Consider the following 21,389-nt stretch of genomic DNA (forward strand, 5'->3'; position numbering starts at 1 on the left):
GCGGGCGACTCCCTGGGGGGCGGGAATCTCACACGGGCTTGCGCCACGTTAGCAAGTCTGCTCTGTGGGGAGAGGAGTAAATAAAGTCCCAACTTCCCCCCATTTGCGGGAAGGTGAGACTGAGGTGCCTGGATCAGTGACTGTCACAGGGGAGGGCTGCATAAGGGGAGCGGGGTTGCTTTAGCTCAGGGATAGTCCATTATTTTTTGTCACGGTCCACATTTCTCATCAAGGCAAAGTCAAGATCCACACGGCAGAGAAAATAAAATAATAAGTAAATAAATAAAAAGATCTTGAGGTCTGTTCAAAAGCATCTGGTAATCCAGATTTGGCTCGCTGTCTGGCCAGGGACTACCACTGCTTTAGCTGGAGGGAGTGAGAAGTTCTGCCCCACAGAGTGGCCTTGAGCACAAAGCAATAAATACTAGGGCTGTAAAGCGATTTAAAAAATGGTGATGAATCACATGATTAAAAAAAATAATCGCGCTTAATCGCACTGTTAAACAATAATAGAATACCATTTATTTAAATATTTTTGGATGTTTTCTACATTTTCAAATATATTAATTTCAATTACAACACATAATACAAAGTATACAGTGCTCACTTTATATTTATTTTTTATTACAAAATATTTTCACCGTAAAAAAAAAAAGAAATAGTATGTTTCAATTCACTTATACAAGTACTGTAGTGCAATCTCTTTATAATGACAGTTGAACTTACAAATGTAAAATTATGTACAAAAAATAACTGCATTCAAAAATAAATGTAAAATTTTAGAACCTACAAGTCCACTCAGTCCTACTTCAGCCAATCACTCAGACAAACAAGTTTGGTTACAATTTGCAAGAGATAATGCTGCCCATGTCTTGTTTACTATGTCACCTGAAAGTGAGAACAGGCGTTTGTATAGCACTGTTGTAGCTGGCATTGCCAGATATTTACATGCCTGATGCAGTAAAGATTCATATGTCCCTTCAGGCTGCAACTACCATTCCAGAAGACATGCGTCCAAGCTGATGATGGGTTCTGCTCGATAACGATCCAAAGCAGAGCGGACTGACGCACGTTCATTTTCATCATCTGAGTCAGATGCCATCAGCAGAAGGTTGATTTTCTTTTTTGGTGGTTCGGGTTCTGTAGTTTCCGCATCTGAGAGCTGCTCTTTTAAGACTTCTGAAAGCATGCTCCACACCTCGTCCCTCTCAGATTTTGGAAGGCACTTCAGATTCTTAAACCTTGTGTCCAGTGCTGTAGCTATTTTTAGAAATCTCACATTGGTACCTTCTTTGTGTTTTGTCAAATTTGCAGTGAAAGTGTTCTTAAAACAAACATGTGCTGGGTCATCATCCGAGACTGCTATAACATGAAATATATGGCAGAATGTGGGTAAAACAGAATAGGAGACATACAATTTTCTCCCAAGGAGTTAAGTCACAAATTTAATTAATGCATTATTTTTTTTAACGAGCATCATCAGCATGGAAGCATGTTCTCTGGAATGGTGGCCGAAGCAAGAAGGGACATACGAATGTTTAGCATATCTGGCACGTAAATACCTTGCAACGCCGGATACAAAAGGGCCATGCGAACGCCTGTTCTCACTTTCAGGTGAAATTGTAAATAAGTAGTCAGCAGTATCTCCTGTAAATGTAAACAAACTTGTTTGTCTTAGCAATTGGCTGAACAAGATGTAGGACTGAGTGGACTTGTAGGCTCTACAGTTTTACATTGTTTTGTTTTTGAGTGCAGTTATGTAACAAAAAAAAATCTACATTTGTAAGTTACACTTTCATGATAAAGAGATTGCACTACAGTACTTGTATGAGATAACTTGAAAAATACTATTTATTTTGTTTATCATTTTTACAGTGCAAATATTTGTAATCAAAAATAATATAAAGTGAGCACTGTACATTTTGTATTCTGGGTTGTTATAGAAATCAATATATTTGAAAATGTAGAAAAACATCCAAAAATATTTAATAAATTTCAATTGGTATTCTATCGTTTAACAGTGCGATTAATCATGATTAATTTTTTTAATCGCAGTTAATTTTTTTGAGTTAATCGTGTGAGTTAACTGTGATTAATCGACAGCCCTAGTAAATATAAATCCTAATTAAGGAACTCCCACAGTTGCAGTCTATAAGCTGACCAGGTTTTTGGCACCAGACCCACACATCGAGAAGCCTCATTACTTGATCTGCCTGACTTTTCTTACCCATGTCAACTTGGGCACCTGAAAGCCAAAAGACAGGTTGAGAATCTCAGATTTTTCCCAATTTTTTTTCTCGCTTGAGGGTTAGTTTTAAGATGATTTTTTGGGGTCTCTTATCATGGGATAGGGTTGCCAACCCACCAGGATTGTCCTGGAGTCTCCAGGAATTAAAGATTATGTCATGTGATGAGACCTCCATGAATACATTCAACCAAAACTGGCAACCCTATCATGGGAAGTTTAAAAAAAAAAAAAATCATACACTATATACATTAAAAAAACAACCATAAAACGTTTTACAATATAGAAATTGAGTCATAAGCACAGAAAGGTTGATCTTCAAACTTTTAAGGTTCCTATAGCACTATAATTTGGCCATGTTGCACATAGTACCATTTGTTTTATGGTAAAAAATATTTCCAAGAGAAATTATAACGAAAGATATAAAATTAATAGCAAAAACAGAAGTAGGAGGTTCTACATGTGTGAGATATTGCTGTGGGAACCTTAACTTTTGAATCCTCAACCTTAATGTGCATGAACATATGGTTTTTTACATTAATTTCCCTTTATTTAAAAAAAGTAATTTTCAAGGGATTTAATATATACATTTTATTAGTATTACACTTCTATTTCTTGCAGAACCTGTAAGCGTTGCTCTTATGAGATATGCACTTGAGGCTCAAACAAACCTCCTTTGAAGTCAGTGGGAGTTGGACTGGAACTAGGGTGACCAGGTGTCTGGTTTTCGACTGGAACACCCGGTCGTAAAGGGATCCTGGTGGCTCTGGTTAGCACCGCTGACTGGGTCGTTGACTGGCCGGTTGGCGGCGCCGCGCAGCAGGGCTCCCAGGAAACAACTGGCATGTCCCCCCTCCGGCTCCCACACGTAGGGGCAGCCAGGGGGCTCTGCATGCAGCCCCCACCAATGCAGCTCCCATTGGCTGGGATCTGCGGTCAATGGGAGCTGTGGGAGCGGCGCCTGTGGACAGGGTAGGGCGCAAAGCCATCCGGTCGTGTCTCCACATAGGAGCTGGAGGGGGGGACATGCTGCTGCCTCTGGGAGTTGCTTGAGGTAAGCGCCGCCCGGACCCTGCACTCCTGGGCTCTTCCTGGGCCCCAAACCCCAGCCCTGATCCCCCTTCCACCATCCGAACCCCTCAATCCCAGCCTGGAGCACCCTCCTGCACCCAAATCCCTCATCCCCAGCCCCACCCCACAGTCTGCACCCCCAGCTGGAGCACTCACCTCCCCTGCTTGCTCCCCTGCCCCAGCCCTGATCCCCCTCCCACACTCCGAACCTCTCAGCTCTAGCCCGGAGCCCCCTCCTGCACCCTAAATCCCTCATCCCTGGCCCCACATTAGAGCTCACACCCCCCGCACCCCAACCCCTCATTTCTGGCCCCACCATGGAATCCGCACCCCCGCACCACACTCCAACCCCCTGCCTCAGCCCGGAGTCCCCTCCCATACTCCAAACCCCTCGGCTCCAGCCTGGAGTCCCCTTCTGCACCCCTGGCCTCACCCCAGAGCCCGCATCCCCAGCCGGAGCCCTCACCCGCTCTTGCTTCCCAACCTACTGCCTCAGCCTGGAGACCCTTCCTGCACCCTGGACTCCTCATTTCTGGCCCCATCCCAGAGCCCTCACCCCCTTCCCGCACCCCAGCCCCCTGAGCCAGCCCGGTGAAAATTAGCGAGTGAGTGAGGGTGGGGAGAACAAGCGATGGAGTGAGTGGAGGTGGGGCCTCAGAGAAGGGGTGGGGCAGGGAGCGGGGCAAGGGTGTTCGGTTTTGTGCGAGTAGAACGTTGGCAAGCCTAATCGGAACCTTGGGGTAAACTCATCCTTAATGGGAATTCAAAGAGAGCGTCAGGGTGAAGGGAATGGTGGTTTGTTAAACAGTTTAGTAATATGGGAGTTGATTTACAGTCTTCCTGTTTATGAAGTCTTGAAATATGCAATGGTGTGGTAGTTTGGGGTGGGTGGATAGGGTCATCTTATTTAAATTGGTTTATACAGGACTACAGCAGTTTATATCTGTTTGTTAATTCAACACTTTTTGAGATGGAAGGTACTGTGTAGAGGTAATTTATTGATACTGAATCTTTTACTTGAGATCTCATTTAGATTGTCATTGCTGTAGGCTGACATGTTTTCTTCTCAGTGGAAAAAAGTTTAATTATCAAAATTATCTTTGCTTGGGGTGTGGGAATAGCTGGTGACACTCCTACTTGTGTTGAATTGTATCCAGAACTAGCAACTCACTGACTTTGTCACACCTTTCCCTCTACAGTCAGGTTTGGAAGAAGGGCTACCCTAAGACTACTTTTTATTTCCCCTTTTTCATCCTTCTCCACCTTCTCCTAGAAATTTTTAAAAATATAGATCACCGTAACACATTTATACATAGAAGTACCCCAAAGGGTGGCTTGAAAATCATTTCTGTGGGCTAAAATACCTCCACAGCCAGATTCTGCTCATGTAATTTAGTATTTTAATATAGCCATGCACTCTAACACATTTTACTATATATGTATGTTATTTTCTTGAAAGGTTTTTAATGTCATTTTAGCATACACATACTTTTAACAATATTTAATAACTTTTCTTCAAAATATGTCATTTTAAACATTCATTTTAACTATTGTACAAAGGCGCACATAACAACTCTAATGCTTTGAGTAACTAAATGTATGCCATATATTTACAGGGGCACCATCAATATTTTAAAAATATAATTGTATTACTTTAAGCAAACTACACTAGAAACCGAGTCTACAAAGTGTAGCTAAAAATTAAAGTAATTCAGAAAATGAATATGTATGGACTTGAGGGCTTTTTTTTCATATTTCCAGTAGGAATCACTGGAATTTTACTCTTTAAAAAATCATGGGAAGAGGTGGTTACAAATACCGTATATTTGTTGCAGTAGAGAAAAAGCCTCATGGCACCATCTGGAAGAAAGCATGCAGGGAAAGCTGGTAAACCAATACAGGAAGATCAAGCCTTATGTGCCTATGACTTTCAGGAAGAGGAAAAGAAAAACTTGAGTGGATCAGAAGAAGATATTAGGGAAGGTGCAGTATATCCCGTGAAATCATTTTCATCAAGTTTTATGAAGTGTGTGTGTGTGCGAGTATATCTATCTATATCTATAGATATATAGAGAGATATATTTAAAATTACTGAAAGATTAGTGATACAGTATAATGCTGTTTCTTGTTGACATTTCTGATGGTGAATAAAAACAAGATGGTTTCTATGTCACAGTGATTACCTAATTGAATAAGGTTTCATAATTTTGCTACTGATAGCTTGACTTCTAAGTTAAAGATTTTGACTGACCATCACCTGGAGAGAACTTTTTAAAACAATGGAACAGCTCCATGTAGTATGCAATTATATGTCTGAGGTTTATTGTTGGTGTCTGTAATAGAGTAAGATTTTTTTAACTCCCTCTTGTCCTTCAGTCTCCAAGATGGTGCTCTTGTTTTGTGGTTCACAGTAGGCCATTGATGACATGGAAGCACTGCTCAGGCAAGAGCAGCATGCTCTTCTCCTCTGGTTAAGCTTGACATTGTTCTCCATCCTGCTCTGTCTGAGCCACATGGACAAAAGGGTGTAAGGAAGGATGCACAGATCAGCTACCTGTGTACTAGGTGCCAATTGATATACCTAACTGTGCAAGGAAAGTGTTCTCATGTCAAAGGGTGGGATTTGGATTTGGATTGTGGTGCTGGCTGTGAGAAGAAGGGAGGTGCAGAGAGTGAAAAACAGTAAGAAAAATGGGCAGAAGTCTTGAGGAAGAAGGGTGAGAAGGCAAGAGGGTAGCCTGAAGAGAAGATAGATAACAAGGAAGGAAAGGGGAAAGAGAATGAAGGAGAGATCAGCGAGCCAGTAAAGGAGTTCTTGCTTCTGTCTTGGGAAAGTGTAGTTTGTCATAAGGGACATACTTTGTTAGAAAAATACAATGATGGGACTTAATTTAGAATTGACCAACCAAATGATGGCAGCCCTTCAGAGTGAAATGAAAGGTTTTTGCACAGAGTTAGTTTGCGCAAACAGCAGATGATGTAGTTTTCTAGTCACTGAGTGGCATACCACAAATGCCGCAATCATCTCATGGTTTATATGCGTAATTACCATTTAACTATGGTCCCTTGCACATTATATATCAAAACAAATATTTTGTGTAAATATATTTTTACAGAATTTTCATCAGATGCCAACAAAATTGATTTCAAAAGAGAAGTTTTGTACAGATACTGGAAATGCTCTTTTTACACAGTTGTGGTTCTACTTCTGTATAATGTCATGTCAGAAAATGAATTGATGATAACTGTATTGTAAGAAGTACGTACTCTCCTTCAGCTAGCTTTGTTAGCAGGTTAGTTGATGTCCAAAAGAGCTAACAGCAGAATAATCTTTAACGGTACCACACCAGAATTCCCATACTTTGATCTCAGCTTCCTACTGTGGGAGAGCCTGAAGCTCCATCATTCAGTGATTTTCAACCTTTTTTAATTTGCAAACCCCTAAAAATTTTTGAATGGAGGTGTGGACCCCTTTGGAAATTCAACCTGTAGTCCATGGACCCCTGTTATAGAAGTCTTAGACTGACAGCTGGCTGAACAGAATTCAACTATAAATGTTGTGTGTGCTTGGCATAGCATTTGACACAACATGAGAAAGGGTACTAAACTGGTGCTTCTGTGGTAATGACAATGCTTCCAGGTTTTGACCTGAGGTGGGGGTATTCACATACTTTTGATTTATCAGAAAAACAGAATGCCTTTTCTGGGATATGAAACTTAATTTTCATAGTCACCTTTCGTGGACCTCTTAGACGTAGTCTGGGGACCCCCAGGGAATCTATGAACCACGGGTTGAAAACCACTGTCCTAGTTTATAGATTTTTTTTTTTCCCCCTGAGAGTCACTGGCACTTAGGCATGAGTCCCTTCCCAATGTTTCATTCCCTCACCATGCCTCAGTTCCCTCCAGTATCTCTCATTCAGTTACTTTCTGAACACGGTCAACAAAGATGCTCTCTCCAGGAACTCTAAGCTGATTTTGTCATCTCTTTTGGATGCAGTCTTTCAACAGGCACATTCTGTCCTTTATTGGTTTTTCCCCTCGTCCATTGTTCCAATTAAATAATTTAAAGTATTTGCCTGAGGTAGTAAAATCTGAGGACTTTAGGCTGCTGTCTCATACTCAGGATGTTGGGTTGCCTATAAAGGCTTTGTTTGGCTGATAACTCTGAAGAATTTGTCACATCACTCCATAGTGGACTAAACCTAAAGAAGGCATGATCATATCTGATTTATTTTGGATACAGCACAGATCATACTTTTAAAGAAGTGACCCTTTGTTGTTACTCTTCTCAAACAATCACAGAGTTCTTCTGTATATATGTACTTGAGGCGCTGCAGCTAGTGTTTGGTTTTGGCCTCAAGAGAAGAGTCTCCATTTTGTTTTTTGTTGGTCTATGTTAATATTTCTGAGAGGGATACTCAAGCTCTCCCACTCCCTAGAGTTCATTGTTCTTCGGAATGTCTCGTGATGCTTTGGACTGTGGCTCATATTGTTTTTTAAGAAATGTGAAAACATGAAAACATTCATAAATACATTTTTGGCAATATATATTTCTGGTTCCAGTGTGAGATAGCTCTCAGGTTTTTTGCTGTCCAGTAATGAAATCTTTTTAAAGAAGGGATAGTTACTTAAACTATCAAATTTCACAGTATTACCATTCACTCACCTCTTTTCCCCTCCAAATTTAGGTTTCCAATGTAAGTGATTTGTTATTTTTAAAGTTTAGATTATTTCCATTTTTTAGATGATTGTCGTGAGTTTTGGCAAATGTTCAGTTTTGTGAGCTGTTGTTGCTTGAGCATTCAGGAACCGACTGAGGCGGTTATAGGGGGAACTGAGGCAGTGCCAGTTCAACACTGGGGAAGGATTTGTGTCCAAGATTCCAGTGCATCAGATAGCCAAAGTTCTAAGAGCTAGAGGAGTTCCAGCTTGTTTCATGCTAGAGAGCTAAGACCCAAGACTGGAAATCCTATATGATGAGATCTTGTAAGAAAGCAGGATTATGCATAAGTAATTATCATTTTAAGTAAAATAATTTCCAGCAAAATATTTTGTAAGTGGTGTCTGTTTTGTTTGTTTTTAATATATAAAGGTGACACTCCAGTAATTGATAAACATGGGAAAAAAAGACCTTCAGTGACTCCTCATGCGGTAGTTGAAGAAGATGTGGGGTAATTTGCTTAAACATCTTATTTTTATTAAGAAAAAATTTCCACATAGATATTAATTACTGAAATTTAATATGCCTATTTTTCTCCTAGTAGATTCTAGTCAGATTTTTTTTAAAGACAGTAAAATCTATTAGTAATATATTGGTAAAGTAGGCCAGACTACAGTTATGTTTTAAAAACGGAAAACTTCTATGTTTTATATAGCAATGCCAACTTTTGAATAGCTGTAACTATTAGCTAAAAAAGTTATTAATATTTGTTTTCTGGCTTCTCAAAATTCTTGCTTTCTCCCAAAGGTAGTTTGAGTTCCACCCTAGACAGTTTTATCATTTTGCTGAACCTCTTCCCCAATTCTTATTTTTCTTGAGAATGACAGTAATGCTTCAAAAATTAAATGTGTCCATTACTACCTGAAAAGATCCAATTATTTTTATAAGTAAAGTCAGCCTTTTGAGGCTTATGTCTGAAAATATACAGAGTTGGAATAAGTCTTAGTGATAGTAGATTCCAGTCTGTGAAGACTGGGGGATTGAGATAGAAACCAGTTCTTATATGGCACAAAGAAAATGGTACCCTACAGAAAAGATGCATGTAAACAAGAGAGATCTTCCTTTCCTGTTGCCCAGAATATCATACCCTTATTTAATCTCTCTGCTATTTCCTCACTGCCACACATACCTATTTAATCTTCTTGGTTTTTCCTTAAAAGTGCTATACAAATCCATCCCAATCTACATCTTGCACCCTGTCTTGTATCATCACCTCTGCTCTTCCAGTGATGCCAACAGTGATGGCACATTTATCTCTTCCCATGTCCCTCATCCTTATATATAGAATTCTCCTCCCAATTTTGGTTTACCAATTCACTCTCTTTTCCTCAAACATATCCCCTTACAGACTCAATATTCCCTTGTTGTCCCCAGCAAGTTAGTTAATAGAAAACTATAACTGAAAAATCATGCAAGTCTATCTCTGGACTTCCTGTTGCAGCCTATCTGTGTGTATTTCTCTTAGCTTGTAAATTCCTTAGCACATGTACTGCTGTCATTTTCTGTCTTGTACAACAGTGACAATTTTGTCAGCAGTTACAAATAATAATACAATAGATAGATGTTAAAACTAGACAGTTAAACTTTGAGGTATATACAATAGATTTAATTCTATTGTCATTTGTTCAAAAATAGTCATATCAAGTTTTTGAAACACAATATTTTGTAGGGGTGAAGTACAGACTATGTTGGAACGATTTGGAGGTAAGTATATTTTAAAATATTATTCATATAGTATTGAATTAAGAAATATTAATGTTTAAGTAACAACATTGGAAGTATATAGTCTAACTCTTGTTTATAACAATAGCTTTAATTAAAGTATCAAAGGTTTAATGTGAGAGGAAGAGTAAAATAATCACTTTTTATAGCATTGGATACAGCCACTTTCCGGCAGAAAGTGACAACTGACATGCATAAATGGAACAATACAAGATAAGTGCTAAAATGTAAACATAGTGAAGATGCAAGTATTCTTATAGACTAATGATCAAAGAAGAGAGAATGGAAGGATACATGAGTGGAGTCTAAAGCAGAAAGGAAGATTTTAAAGATGAAGTATGACAAGAACTTATGCAATTATTTGGGGGAGACCATTCCAGAGTGGCAGGGCAGTATGAGTGAAAAGCTATCCCTTTCACCTTTCCCTTTTAGTCACAGTGAAGGAGCAAACTGAAGATCAGGAATGTAGGAGGGGTGTAAGAAAACACGGACATAAATTTATTATCTAAATTAACACATTGTGTAACAAAGAGGCAAAAAGGAGTGGGAAGGAAGAGGACAGGAAAGAAAGGTCATGACAAGATGACATCTACTCAACAATTGGTTGAGTAATAATTTTATTTTTATATCATATATAAATAGATGTCTTATAGAATAAATATATTTTGTATGTGGGCCTCAAAGTAGGAGTGGATCTTATGGACCTCCCTTGTGCACGAATTAACTATTCAAAAATGCCTAAGATTTCTTGCTTTGGAGGTAAATATAAGAATGCTCTGCTACTCAGAGCAATCTAACGGGAAGATGACTTCCGTCTTTGAATAATTAAAGAATAGGAAGTTAATGTAGTCTAATGTAGACTAAAGATAGGTAAAAGGATGAGATATAGAGTAATCAGAAAATGTGTTGAGAGAAAGAGATAATGCCATCTTCACAGAAATAATAGTTAAGAATGGAGCTAGCAATGAGACATCAGTCTGAGCCAAAATAGGGGACAATAAGAGATCAGCTGATATAGCCTTGAAGTAATTTATAGCAGAAGGAACAAAGTGATTGTTACAGGCATGAAATTGGGTATACCTGTAATTTACTTAATACCCTTCCAAACAAATTTATATATGTCATAATAAAACAGTGATGTTTACTCAAACCATTCTTTTTTAAAGCTACTTAATGTGCTTGAAGAATGAGAAATTGTTTACCACTTATATTCATTTAAAAGATTTTGACAGTGTTGGTAGGCCCACACTTTTGCTACTTAAATCCAAGTAACTTTAATAAATATTTTTCCAAAACAATTTTAGTCGGTGCTTTTTCAATAAATAATATTTTTAAGTGTCAGCAGCCCAAGTCATATGAGCAATTTTTCAATTACAAAACTTTGTGTGTGCGTCACTAATGCACAAGTTATATAAAAAACTGGTAATAGTAAAATATTTTGAAATTCCTAATAAAATGCATAATAGGTCTGTTGCAATACATGATACAATTTCTGACTATTATTTGTCTAAATACAGCTGACATTAACAAGGCTCTCTTGGCTAAGAGGAAAAGATTAGAAATGTATACTAAGGCTTCTCTTAAAACCAGTAACCAGAAAATTGAACATGTTTGGAAAACACAGCAAGAACACAGGTAAGAGTTACAGTTATTGCTGGAAAAAATGTGTTTAATTTGTTTTTCTGGATCACAGAATCTATTGTCATAGCAGCAGGGAATTGTGTCATATCTACTTGGGCCATAAGGGACATTCTACCCAAACATCTGGTTAGGTGTGTCTGCTTTGTGTAAATCAGCAGTAATAGAGTAACACATCTCATTTATTTTATGAAAGAGAAATTTGACATGAAAGTTTCTGAGCAAACACAAAATTTTTATTTTTGGTCAAAATTTTGTTCCACTTTAAAACTGAAAAATTTCCAGTATTAGTTTTCAGTAAGATTTTATTGTTTGGTTTAAAAAAAAGTCAAATGCTTTTTAAAAACTAAAAAGTATTACTCATAAGTTTTATTATGTACTGAAAACTAATCTTAGGTAACTTTTGGATTTTTTAAAAATATTAATTCATTATTTTTCTTTCTCTCTGAGGCATGTTTAATTACTCACAGAGACAGGCATTAAAGGCAAAGGGAGGTGAAAAACGGTACTAGTAAAATATTTAAAATTCAGACACCTATAAAATATGTACCATATTCAAAATATTTATAAATATGATACGAAGGTTTTATTGGCACTCATTTGGAAGGACTAGCATAACTCACTCCTGGGGCTCGTCTACACTACTACTTAAGTTGATGTAACTTACGTCGCTCAGGGGTATGAAAAAGATGTAGTTACATCAACATAAGTGCTGTATACACCGTGCGCTGTTGGCGGGAGACACTCTCCCCCATGACGTAGCTTCCACCTCTTGTTGAAGTGGAGAAATTATGCCGATAGGAAAGCACTCTCCTGTCAGCATAGTGCGTCTTCACCAGACGCGCCACGGAGGTGCAGCTGTATCGATGTAACGTGGTACCTACCTTCTTGTTTTTAATGCCAAAGATTCCACTGTGAGAGTGGCCAATGTAATTAAGAGCCCTATGTGGAATAGTAGGGCAGCTTTCCTAGTGCCTATCCTCCCCTTCTCCATGTTTGGGGGTGGTTCCTGGGGACCCAATTCCCCTACCCCCTTAGCAATGGACAGGGCGGGGAGGAGAGGTTCCAGTTTCGGTGGGGAGAGGGGAGGTGGGGAGAGAGAGGTACCAGTTTCTGTGGGGGCAGGGAGGGAGACAAGGGTCTCGGTAATTGTAACATGCACAGAAGTTCATCTAAAATGCATGGCAAGCATCCAAGGCTTTACGCCAGCCTCTCCCCCCCCTCCCCCCCACACCTGTATTTGGCTTTGCGCCTTTGGCACTTGCCGCTGGTCCAAGCAACCTCCCCAATTTTTTTCATAAACATCCCTAAAAAACTCAGAACAAGTTGGATATTTCTGATAGTGTTTGCTTTGATTTGGATATTGACCTGGTAGTTGTATTTAAATGCTCTCTGCCCAATACATAATGTTAAATGACATTAGTTTATCCATAAACAAATGTCTATGTTCTTAATTTTTCAAACTGATGCATAGAATCCTTTTAGGGTCATATTTCACCATTTTAATGAGCAAAAGTAGCGTAGGTCTTTATTTTGTGCCATTCCCGACATATTGGTAGAAAAATTATGCAAGCTCCAGGTCTTCAACTTCAAGAAAATAGAACTTCCTCTTCCCACTTCCAAATCCTCCACCCAAAAAAACCCACATTTGGGCAATTCATCTTCTAATCCTATGTAAACAGTATTATTTATAAACAGAATGTTTTAAAGTTTTTCTTCTGGCAATAGTGGCTCTACAATTATAATGACCATGCCAACTGAGACATGTTTCTCCACCTGTAAAATGGGGATGATAATATATAGCACTTTTCGTAAGTGATCAGTTAACGCTAGATGTTATTGTGATGTATTTATAGGCAGAAGCTCAACCAGGAGTATTCCCAGCAGTTCCTGACTTTATTTCAACAATGGGATATGGATGTGCAGAAAGCAGAGGAACAGGAAGAAAAACTAGCGGTTTGTTTCTAGCCTGGCAACTGTTTGATACATTTGTTTTATAATACATTCACAAGTGCTAATTGTTCTTGTTAGACACCAACCTCCCACAGGCATAAACACACTTTAGGTGAATTTCAGACAAAACATATGGTGTTGGGGACTGCCTGTGTCTTAAAGTTTTCTTTTGTTTTTTTAGGACTTCCCAAGTGTAAGATGTTTATAAATTATCAGATGTATTGCAAACTGAAGAGGTGATAAAGACTATCTGATGTTGTAGTGTCTCTCCCTAGCCTTATCAATATAGAGGTAAATGCTCCTCATGTGCAGGAGCCACATGCTGACCCAGTGCAGAGATGCAAGATTCCCATGGAAGATCAGAGCAGATCCTAAACGTCCCACTATATATGGGCAAGTTTCCACCCGTATCACTAGAGACTGTGGGGTAGGCTAAGAGAGACTGGGACATTATGCTTGGGATGGAAATAGGGAAGCGATGCCAAGTCTGTGTAGAGTAGGATGACATTGGGGAATTACAGCATTTACACCTGATCCTGTTCACAAGGAACAGAGAGCAAGGGCAGTCACCCTAATAATGGGGTAAGGAAGCTATATAATGGCAGAGGGGCACAATTACTCTGGGAGCACATTGCACCAGTTCAGATTATTTGGAAGAAATTGTGTTCCTCTTCTGTTGGCAAGTTGTGCTGTCCCCTGACAGCAACATAGGTCTAGAGAATGGATTTGGACAGCATATCCCCATTCTCTACCAGAGATCCATGTTATAGATTCTAGAACGTGGATTTCCAGTGAAGGGGGAACTTATACTTTTGAACCCTGCCAGCATCGACCTAACTACTGCTTGTCAATTAACATGATTCTTCTTTGTGCTTTAGAATATGTTTCGCCAGCAACAGAAGGTTTTTCAACAAGCAAGAATAGTTCAGAGTCAGAGACTGAAAACAATTAAACAGCTGTATGAGCAGTTCTTAAAGGTCCAGTATATATACCTTTTTTAAAGCTAGACCATGATTTGGTTAGAGGGATTCTTAATGACTCCATAGGTAAGGCTGCATTGAAATTTACAGTTAAATAGGGTTGAAATTCCCTATATTTTACAATAATTATTGAATTAAAATCCATTTAAGGATGATACTAGTAAGAGAGCCTTACACATGGTTCCTTTAATTAATCAAGAATGTTTGTGTAGTGGTATTCTGGAGCCTGCAAGGATAGTTCCATTTTCCATGAAGGTCTTGTCTAACACCCAAGTTGTACTCACATAACTAAAATCTGTTTTAAAAAGTGATTTAATTAAGCCAGTCAAACCCCTGGGTGAGCACACACATCTGATTAAAACTGTTTGTACAGATGCAAGGTAAACAGATATATTTACCAGTGCAAGCTAAACTGATAAATCAGATTGAAATCAAATTAAGAGTAACCACAACTTTAGTTCAACCAATGTGTCTTTGTGTGAAAACTAGGCATTAGATTAATGTTATGAAAACTTCTTTTTAAATAAAATAGTGAAATATTTCACACTATTTGAAAATAAAGCATAAGCCAAAATTTAGCATTTGTTATGCTTGTGTTAGAGGTAGTGGTCTCAGTAAGAGTGAATGGCTACCATAGAATAGTGACCCATTGTCAGTAATCTTTTTACAAATAGCTATTTGTAGAAAGATAAATGCTCATTTTAAATAAATTAAAATAAAATTTAAATAGTTTTTATGATAAGAAGTTATGCTTCATTGGGTGAGTTTTCCAAACACAGGACAATGGGTATTACTTTTAATAAACCAATATTAAAACTGAGTATGCACTTTGATGCCAGCAACAAAAGTCAGTCCAAAATAGGGATCTTCTGTGAAAGTGGGCCCAACTGGGGCAGTTAATATTCACTTCAGTTTAACTGACTTTCTGGGGTTTTGTTGGTTTACTATGTATTTTGATATTATATTGAAAGCATGGTACACACTTTATAAACATACCCTTAACATAAATGGTTAATAAATGATTAACATTACAGACATAAGTAATATGTATAATAGATTATGGACTCTTAACAATTGATTATCTAAGTTACTAAAACATCATGTGTTAACCCTTCCTATACAATTTATAGATGTACTCTTACTGTAAAGTGGTCACTACTTATTTTAAAATAAGATAGATCTGCTAACTTTTGAATGAAGAAGAGTCTATATTGTATCTTTACCTTCTTCCCTGTCTCAGAAGCCAGGTGAACATAGCTCTGGAATATAGATGAGATGAATAATATAAATAGTATCTCTCTAGTTTAAACCAAGTATGTGGTTTTTTAATCAAAGCTGATTTAAGAATAGGTCCATCTGTTTCCAAGATACCACTATTCTACATTTCCCTGAGCTCTGGTACAGAAAACAGTTTAACTGCTACCATAGACAACTAAAAAAAAAAAAAAGTTGTCAGCAGTACTCGAGTCTGTGTTCTTGCATTTTCTGTGGTCAGCAATAGGTTAGTTTCATAGTTAGCTGGACATGAAGAATCTGATTATGTTAAAAAGTTACTATATAGTGTATTAGTTTTACACTAATTTCAAAGTTAATAACCATTCTGAAAAAAATTAGACATAGCTACCAAAAAAGAGAGAGAAAAAATGAAATTTAATTTGGAGTAGACCTAATCAACAAAATGAAAAAAGTTTAATTAAATGTTTTAAATTTGAAAGGTGTGTTTTTTTGTGGGGGGTTTGAGGGTTTGTTTCATTTTTTGTTTGTTTGTAGAAAAACAAATTTCATGTTTTCCCCCTCTGAGTGCAGTAAAATGAATAATGCCCCCCCCCCCTTTGACTTTTAAAATGTTAAGGAAGATTTTAAGTGTTAGAGTAGAAAAGGGAGTGAGGGGGAAAAACCAAACTGAAGTGGAAATTTGTTTTGTTTCAAAATTTCACATCAAAATTGAAGTTTTGTTAAATGACATTTTCCCACAAAACCTCATTTTTTGGCAGGAAAACTTTTGTCAATTTCAATCAAGTCTAGTTTAGAGTAGGTTTCAAATCTCACAGTTAGTATGAAAGCAAAACAGGTGCTCTCATACCCTGTTGCTAAAACAGAAACTAAAACCTCGTTACCTATCATCTTAATATTAGACGAACACACTTGAAATAAAAGTGTATTTAACCATACCTTAGTACTTTCAAACTTTCAGTTAATATGTCATAGAAAAGCAGTATTAAAATTAGAAAGACAAATTACAGTTACTACTTAAGATGCAAAGTGAATGGAATAAAAGATTGTGGTAGTGCTTGAACTTCCAAATAAAATTAGGACTCAAATCCTGCACACCTTTACACACAAGCTTAACTTCATGCTTTTGAGTGGCCCCACTTATCTTGATGGGACAACTAGCGTTTAAAGTTAGGCACACTATTAAGCATTTGCAGGATTACAGGTCCCAAACAGTATGCGAAACTGGTGCAGGGCAGGGCATTTAAGTTATGAATACAGGAGGAGGAAAAGAGGAATACATCTCAGGCCTGATTATCAGAGGCACTTTACACCTGTAGCTCTCATTGGCTTCTGTTAGAACTGTTAGTGTTCAGCATGTAGTTGTTTTCTTAAAACACCACTGTTACAAGATGCCCTTTTCAGCTGTTACTCAGTTTCATGCTCTACTCTCACCAAGTCAACTTCATGCAGTACCCTTTTAACCCACTACTAGACAAGTAAGATATTTTGCATGGTGTTGGCAGTCTAATCAACATTCAGTATATTGTTGTAAACTGGAAATTCCAGTTGTGGGATAACTCTAGAAGATGAAATTATGATCCCTTTTGTGAAGGTTGTAACTTGCTAATTATGATACAGTAGAACCTCAGTTACAAACACCTCGGGAACGGAGAGATTGTTTGTAACTCTGAACAAAAGGTTATGGTTGTTCTTTCAAAAGTTTATAACTGAACATTGATTTAATACAGCTTTGAAAGTTTACTATGCAGAAGAAAATGCTGCTTTTAACTATCTTAATTTAAATGAAACAAGTACAGAAAGAGTTTCCTTACCTTGTCAAAAATATTTTAAACTCCTCCCCCCCCCTTTTTTTTGTAGTTTACGTTTAACACAGTTTGTACTGTTTTTCCTTTTTTTTTTTAAAGTCTCTACTGCCTGATTGCATAGTTGGGGTTCTAAACGAGGTGTGTGGCTGACTGGTCAGTTTGGAACTCTGTAGTGATTGTGGTACCAGTGGTGTATGGTGCTCAGCGAGTTCTGTTTACTTCTGGTTTGTGAACAGGATTTGTTTGGAAATCTAGGTTTGGGTGGGGGGGGGGGTGTTAAACCAAAACTGCCAATAAATATTAGCAGTTTTATACTAAGTTAATTTCTATCATTTAGAGTATGGAAGAACTGGAGAAAAATCATGAAAACCTTCTAGCAGGTGCACAAAATGAACTTCGCAAGGAAATGGCTATGTTGCAAAAGAAAATCATGATGGACACTGTAAGTATTAGCATTGATTTATGGGGAAAAACAGCTAAAAATGAAAAGACAGAACATTAAGTAGAAAAATCATTTAACATTCACTTTTAATTCTTTCAATATATCAGACTGATGTGGTATTTTTTCCTAAATGTTGCATTTGTTCAGTGTTATCTCCTTTCTTGTAACAGCAACAGCAAGAGATGGCAACTGTTCGCAAGTCTCTTCAGTCCATGTTATTCTGATGGCTCAGTGAAGAAACAACTTGCACCTAAGTAACATGATACAATTATAGCCATTAGCCATGGAAAAATAAGTCTGTTCCTTTAAAATTCCAATTTAAGAGTTCCTATTAATCCAACTGTTACATGTATTGTTTCAATAATGTTACTAGTGAACTTGCTAATCATATTTTTCATGTTCTTAATAGAGTCTTAATGGAAGAGATTGCAAAGTGGATTCTTTCCTCAGAAACTATTAATATGTCTGCCCAAATCCTCCTTAACCTTGTTGCAGTGAGAGTTGCTTTTGTAACACTAAGACAGTATTATAAAATGCAAGACTATAGCAGTATGGAGGTTAATAGATGTTTACTTCTTGGAACAGGTGAATATGAATTTGTGTACCATAGGTAGCATTAATGCAAAATGGATCACAAAATTCCACCAATAATGACATCACAGGATTAAAAGGACACATTAAAAACTTGATGCTGTTATGCAAAAATGTACCTTTGCAACTTTATAATTTGTGAACTAAAGAAACCACCAAAATAATCCTAGGTTCTGTGTGTACATCTTGCATATTTAGCAGGATAACATACTGGAAAGTTTAGGAATTAAAAGTATGCTACACACGAATTATATTTCTTTGGTACTTTAGGTTATTAGACTACATCTTGAGGGGTTTTATTAAAGTATCATTAGTAGCCTTATTATAAGCTGTACGTTGTACTTTACTGCACTAACAAGGACATACGTTTGCCAAGAAGGCAAGACTCGTTAGTCATGTTAAACCAGCTGTTTTGGCTTTACAGCATAGTGCACATAATTGGTTTAAATGAGCCAAAATAAACAACAATTTACAACACAGTCTGCAGTGATTATTGATAACACTACACATCTATATACTATCAGTTCCTGTGGACCATTTTGGAAGAGATACTAAAGTAGATGCCCATCTCCAGAGCTGTAGTTGGAAGGGTAGTTCTTGCTGCTTTTTGAAAGAATTAGCAGTTTAGTGAAGATTAAGTTTTTAAAGTAACTTCTTTATATTTTGTATATCACAGTACAGTGAATTCTGATTTACTTTTTTACAGCCAGGTTGGAGTTTTCATGCATTTGTTTTACAGAAAACCACTGTATACACATTCATTTCTTACAATTTAGGAAATCCCTGAAATATTTTCAACATTTTGATTTAATACAAAAAATAACATTTGGTCATTAGCTGCTTGACATCACTAACAAATATAACTTGGAGAAACTAACACTAGTTGTAATGACAGTTTTAGCTTTGATTCTATAAAAGAATGTATAGTAATATGCCCATAAGGAGTGATTTTTTTCCCAGTCTTTTCTAGAATTGCCCTAAAAATGCACTTTTCCAAAGGGTTCCAAAATCAGACCTTAGAGATTCTGTATAAAATATTTGTCCATTACTTAATATTTACATTTTGGAATTGGGTTCCCTGAGTTTTCTGACTGCTTCCTGGATTCTGGAGCCTGTGTCATATTTTAGGGAGTTACTGTTGCACTATTTTCTGGATAGGGAAGTCTAGGCCAGCTGTTCATATTGCCAGGGCAGTTTTTCAGTCCCTGTTTAAAACTGGGCTAGAGGAGGGGAACAGTTTTCTAGAGAGGGGATTTGTAATGGCCTATGCAGTGGAAACAACTAAGCTACTTATCTGAGATTGGAATTTTGAGTTAGTAACCACCATTGCAGCCACACTCTTCCACAACAGTTATTAGGACTCAGAGCAATAAACACTCATTCAGAGCTAATTCACGCATGTTGGGAAGACATGTTAAAGTGTGAGACTCTTTGGTGTCTACCAAGTCATGGAACTCCACTTATATTATCTCTAAGTTGTCATTAAAGTATAATCAGATAATGCTGTAAGATTTACTCAGTCTTTTCTGTTATGATATAGTCAAACAAATGTTTTTCAGTCCAATAGAAAGTATTGCTTACCATATAATTTTATTACTGCATAACGTTAATACCCACAGGCACAACTATACCCTACATTGCAAATTGTTTTGAGAGCACAACACAAGCTTAGTGAAAATAAGGCTGAGCTTGTTGTGGAAGAGAAACTGCTGAGTCACTGAAAATTCTTTCATTAAGCAGTTCTTGTTTACAGTATTTACAGAGCAACTGATGCATCTCATTTAGAACTGTTAAAGTTGTCATTACTGCTTATCTTATGAATAACATGCATGAAAATGATTGTTAAAAGTTCATCTGTGCAGGATGCTTCTCTCCCAGTTTCTTGAACAGGGTAAGGAGGATGAACCCTTAAGCCTTGTCTACATGGTCAGTGCAGCACCACTGATGGCAAGTGGTGAGTTACAGGTCCAATTTTACGGCAGTAGTATAGCCTCAGCAATCAATGATCCTGTTTTCCAGTAGGATTCTCTAATAATAAATGGGGTGGAGAACCTCATGCCCAGAAAGTATAATCTTTATTCAGAATGCTTGCTAAACAGAATGTTTTTCAAGTTTATTAGAAGCAGTAAGAAACACCACCAGAGGAGTGCAGGTATATCACAGGTGCATAAAGGCTGAGAGCTTTCAACCACTTGAAATCTAACAGGTTATATCATGATATTATTACAATAATAATGTTGGTGGGTTTCTTCACAAAAGTGAAAACGTGTTTAGTATATTCCAAGCTTTGGGAATGTTGCGAACTGCATTCTTCATTGCTTTAACTGCGCAAGCCAGAAATCGATAAGGGGTACTTTCACATTGACGGGCTTTTGTAACTAGTCTATTGAAACAGCTTGGAGAGGTGAAAAGTTAGGGTTGACTTATGTTAGGTTTGCTACCTAAAAAATAGATTTGGTGGAAATGTCACTAGCCCTTAGCAATAGTAAGTCAGATCTCTTCTGCTGATTCTCATTTATTTAAACACTGGGTTTTAGATTACCCTTATTTTTGGCCAGTATTTTCAAATAGACAAATGTGTTAACCAACCAGTTCATTTCACAGCCTGAGCTCTCTTATCACACTGGATATTGCTTTACAATAATCCATTTTATAATCTGTGATGAAATACAGTGAAGTGTCTGATAAAACATTGAGTACAAAACAGTGAAATTTTTTTCTAGACAGATTTTTATACTTAAACACCAGGCTTTCCCATGTACTGACAAGTTATACTTAATTCCTTGAACTGTCTGTGTTTTAAAAAAAAAGTCTCACATACAGCTCGTTATTACCATAACAACAAAGTAAAAACTACAGAGAACACATTTTGATGGCAGTTAGTCTGATAGGTTGCACTGTTGTGTTCAAAGGATCCTTGCTGATAAGATATATAAATATATAGGCCAAATATTTAGTCTGCAGATTTGCACTTCAGGTTTAC

At 37.4% G+C, this 21,389-nt stretch overlaps 3 protein-coding genes across 3 annotated transcripts in view; 2 read left to right on the plus strand and 1 right to left on the minus strand.

Moving 5' to 3' along the window:
- Positions 1 to 5,228, plus strand: part of GNPTAB (N-acetylglucosamine-1-phosphate transferase subunits alpha and beta) — a 70,724-nt gene extending 65,496 nt beyond the window's left edge. Inside the window, exon 22 of the mRNA XM_024208149.3 lies at positions 5,152 to 5,228. The gene's annotated coding sequence lies outside the window, so the exon portion shown is untranslated. The remainder of the gene's footprint in view (positions 1 to 5,151) is intronic.
- Positions 1 to 21,216, plus strand: part of SYCP3 (synaptonemal complex protein 3) — a 26,901-nt gene extending 5,685 nt beyond the window's left edge. The window contains exons 2-9 of the mRNA XM_024208152.2: positions 5,152 to 5,299; positions 8,412 to 8,490; positions 9,709 to 9,743; positions 11,279 to 11,396; positions 13,256 to 13,355; positions 14,231 to 14,329; positions 17,711 to 17,815; positions 17,986 to 21,216. Of these exons, the coding sequence (XP_024063920.1) occupies positions 5,167 to 5,299; positions 8,412 to 8,490; positions 9,709 to 9,743; positions 11,279 to 11,396; positions 13,256 to 13,355; positions 14,231 to 14,329; positions 17,711 to 17,815; positions 17,986 to 18,039 (723 nt within the window). The 5' untranslated portion in view covers positions 5,152 to 5,166 and the 3' untranslated portion in view covers positions 18,040 to 21,216. The remainder of the gene's footprint in view (positions 1 to 5,151; positions 5,300 to 8,411; positions 8,491 to 9,708; positions 9,744 to 11,278; positions 11,397 to 13,255; positions 13,356 to 14,230; positions 14,330 to 17,710; positions 17,816 to 17,985) is intronic.
- The window catches only part of CHPT1 (choline phosphotransferase 1), a 38,235-nt gene continuing 34,725 nt past the window's right edge, over positions 17,880 to 21,389 (minus strand). The window contains exon 9 of the mRNA XM_024208151.3: positions 17,880 to 18,065. Coding sequence (XP_024063919.2) covers positions 18,021 to 18,065 — 45 coding nt within the window. The 3' untranslated portion in view covers positions 17,880 to 18,020. The remainder of the gene's footprint in view (positions 18,066 to 21,389) is intronic.

The sequence above is a fragment of the Terrapene carolina genome, unplaced genomic scaffold, assembly GCF_002925995.2.
Source record: "Terrapene carolina triunguis isolate 2854851 unplaced genomic scaffold, T_m_triunguis-2.0 Scaffold247, whole genome shotgun sequence".
NCBI classification, from domain to species: Eukaryota; Metazoa; Chordata; order Testudines; family Emydidae; genus Terrapene; species Terrapene triunguis.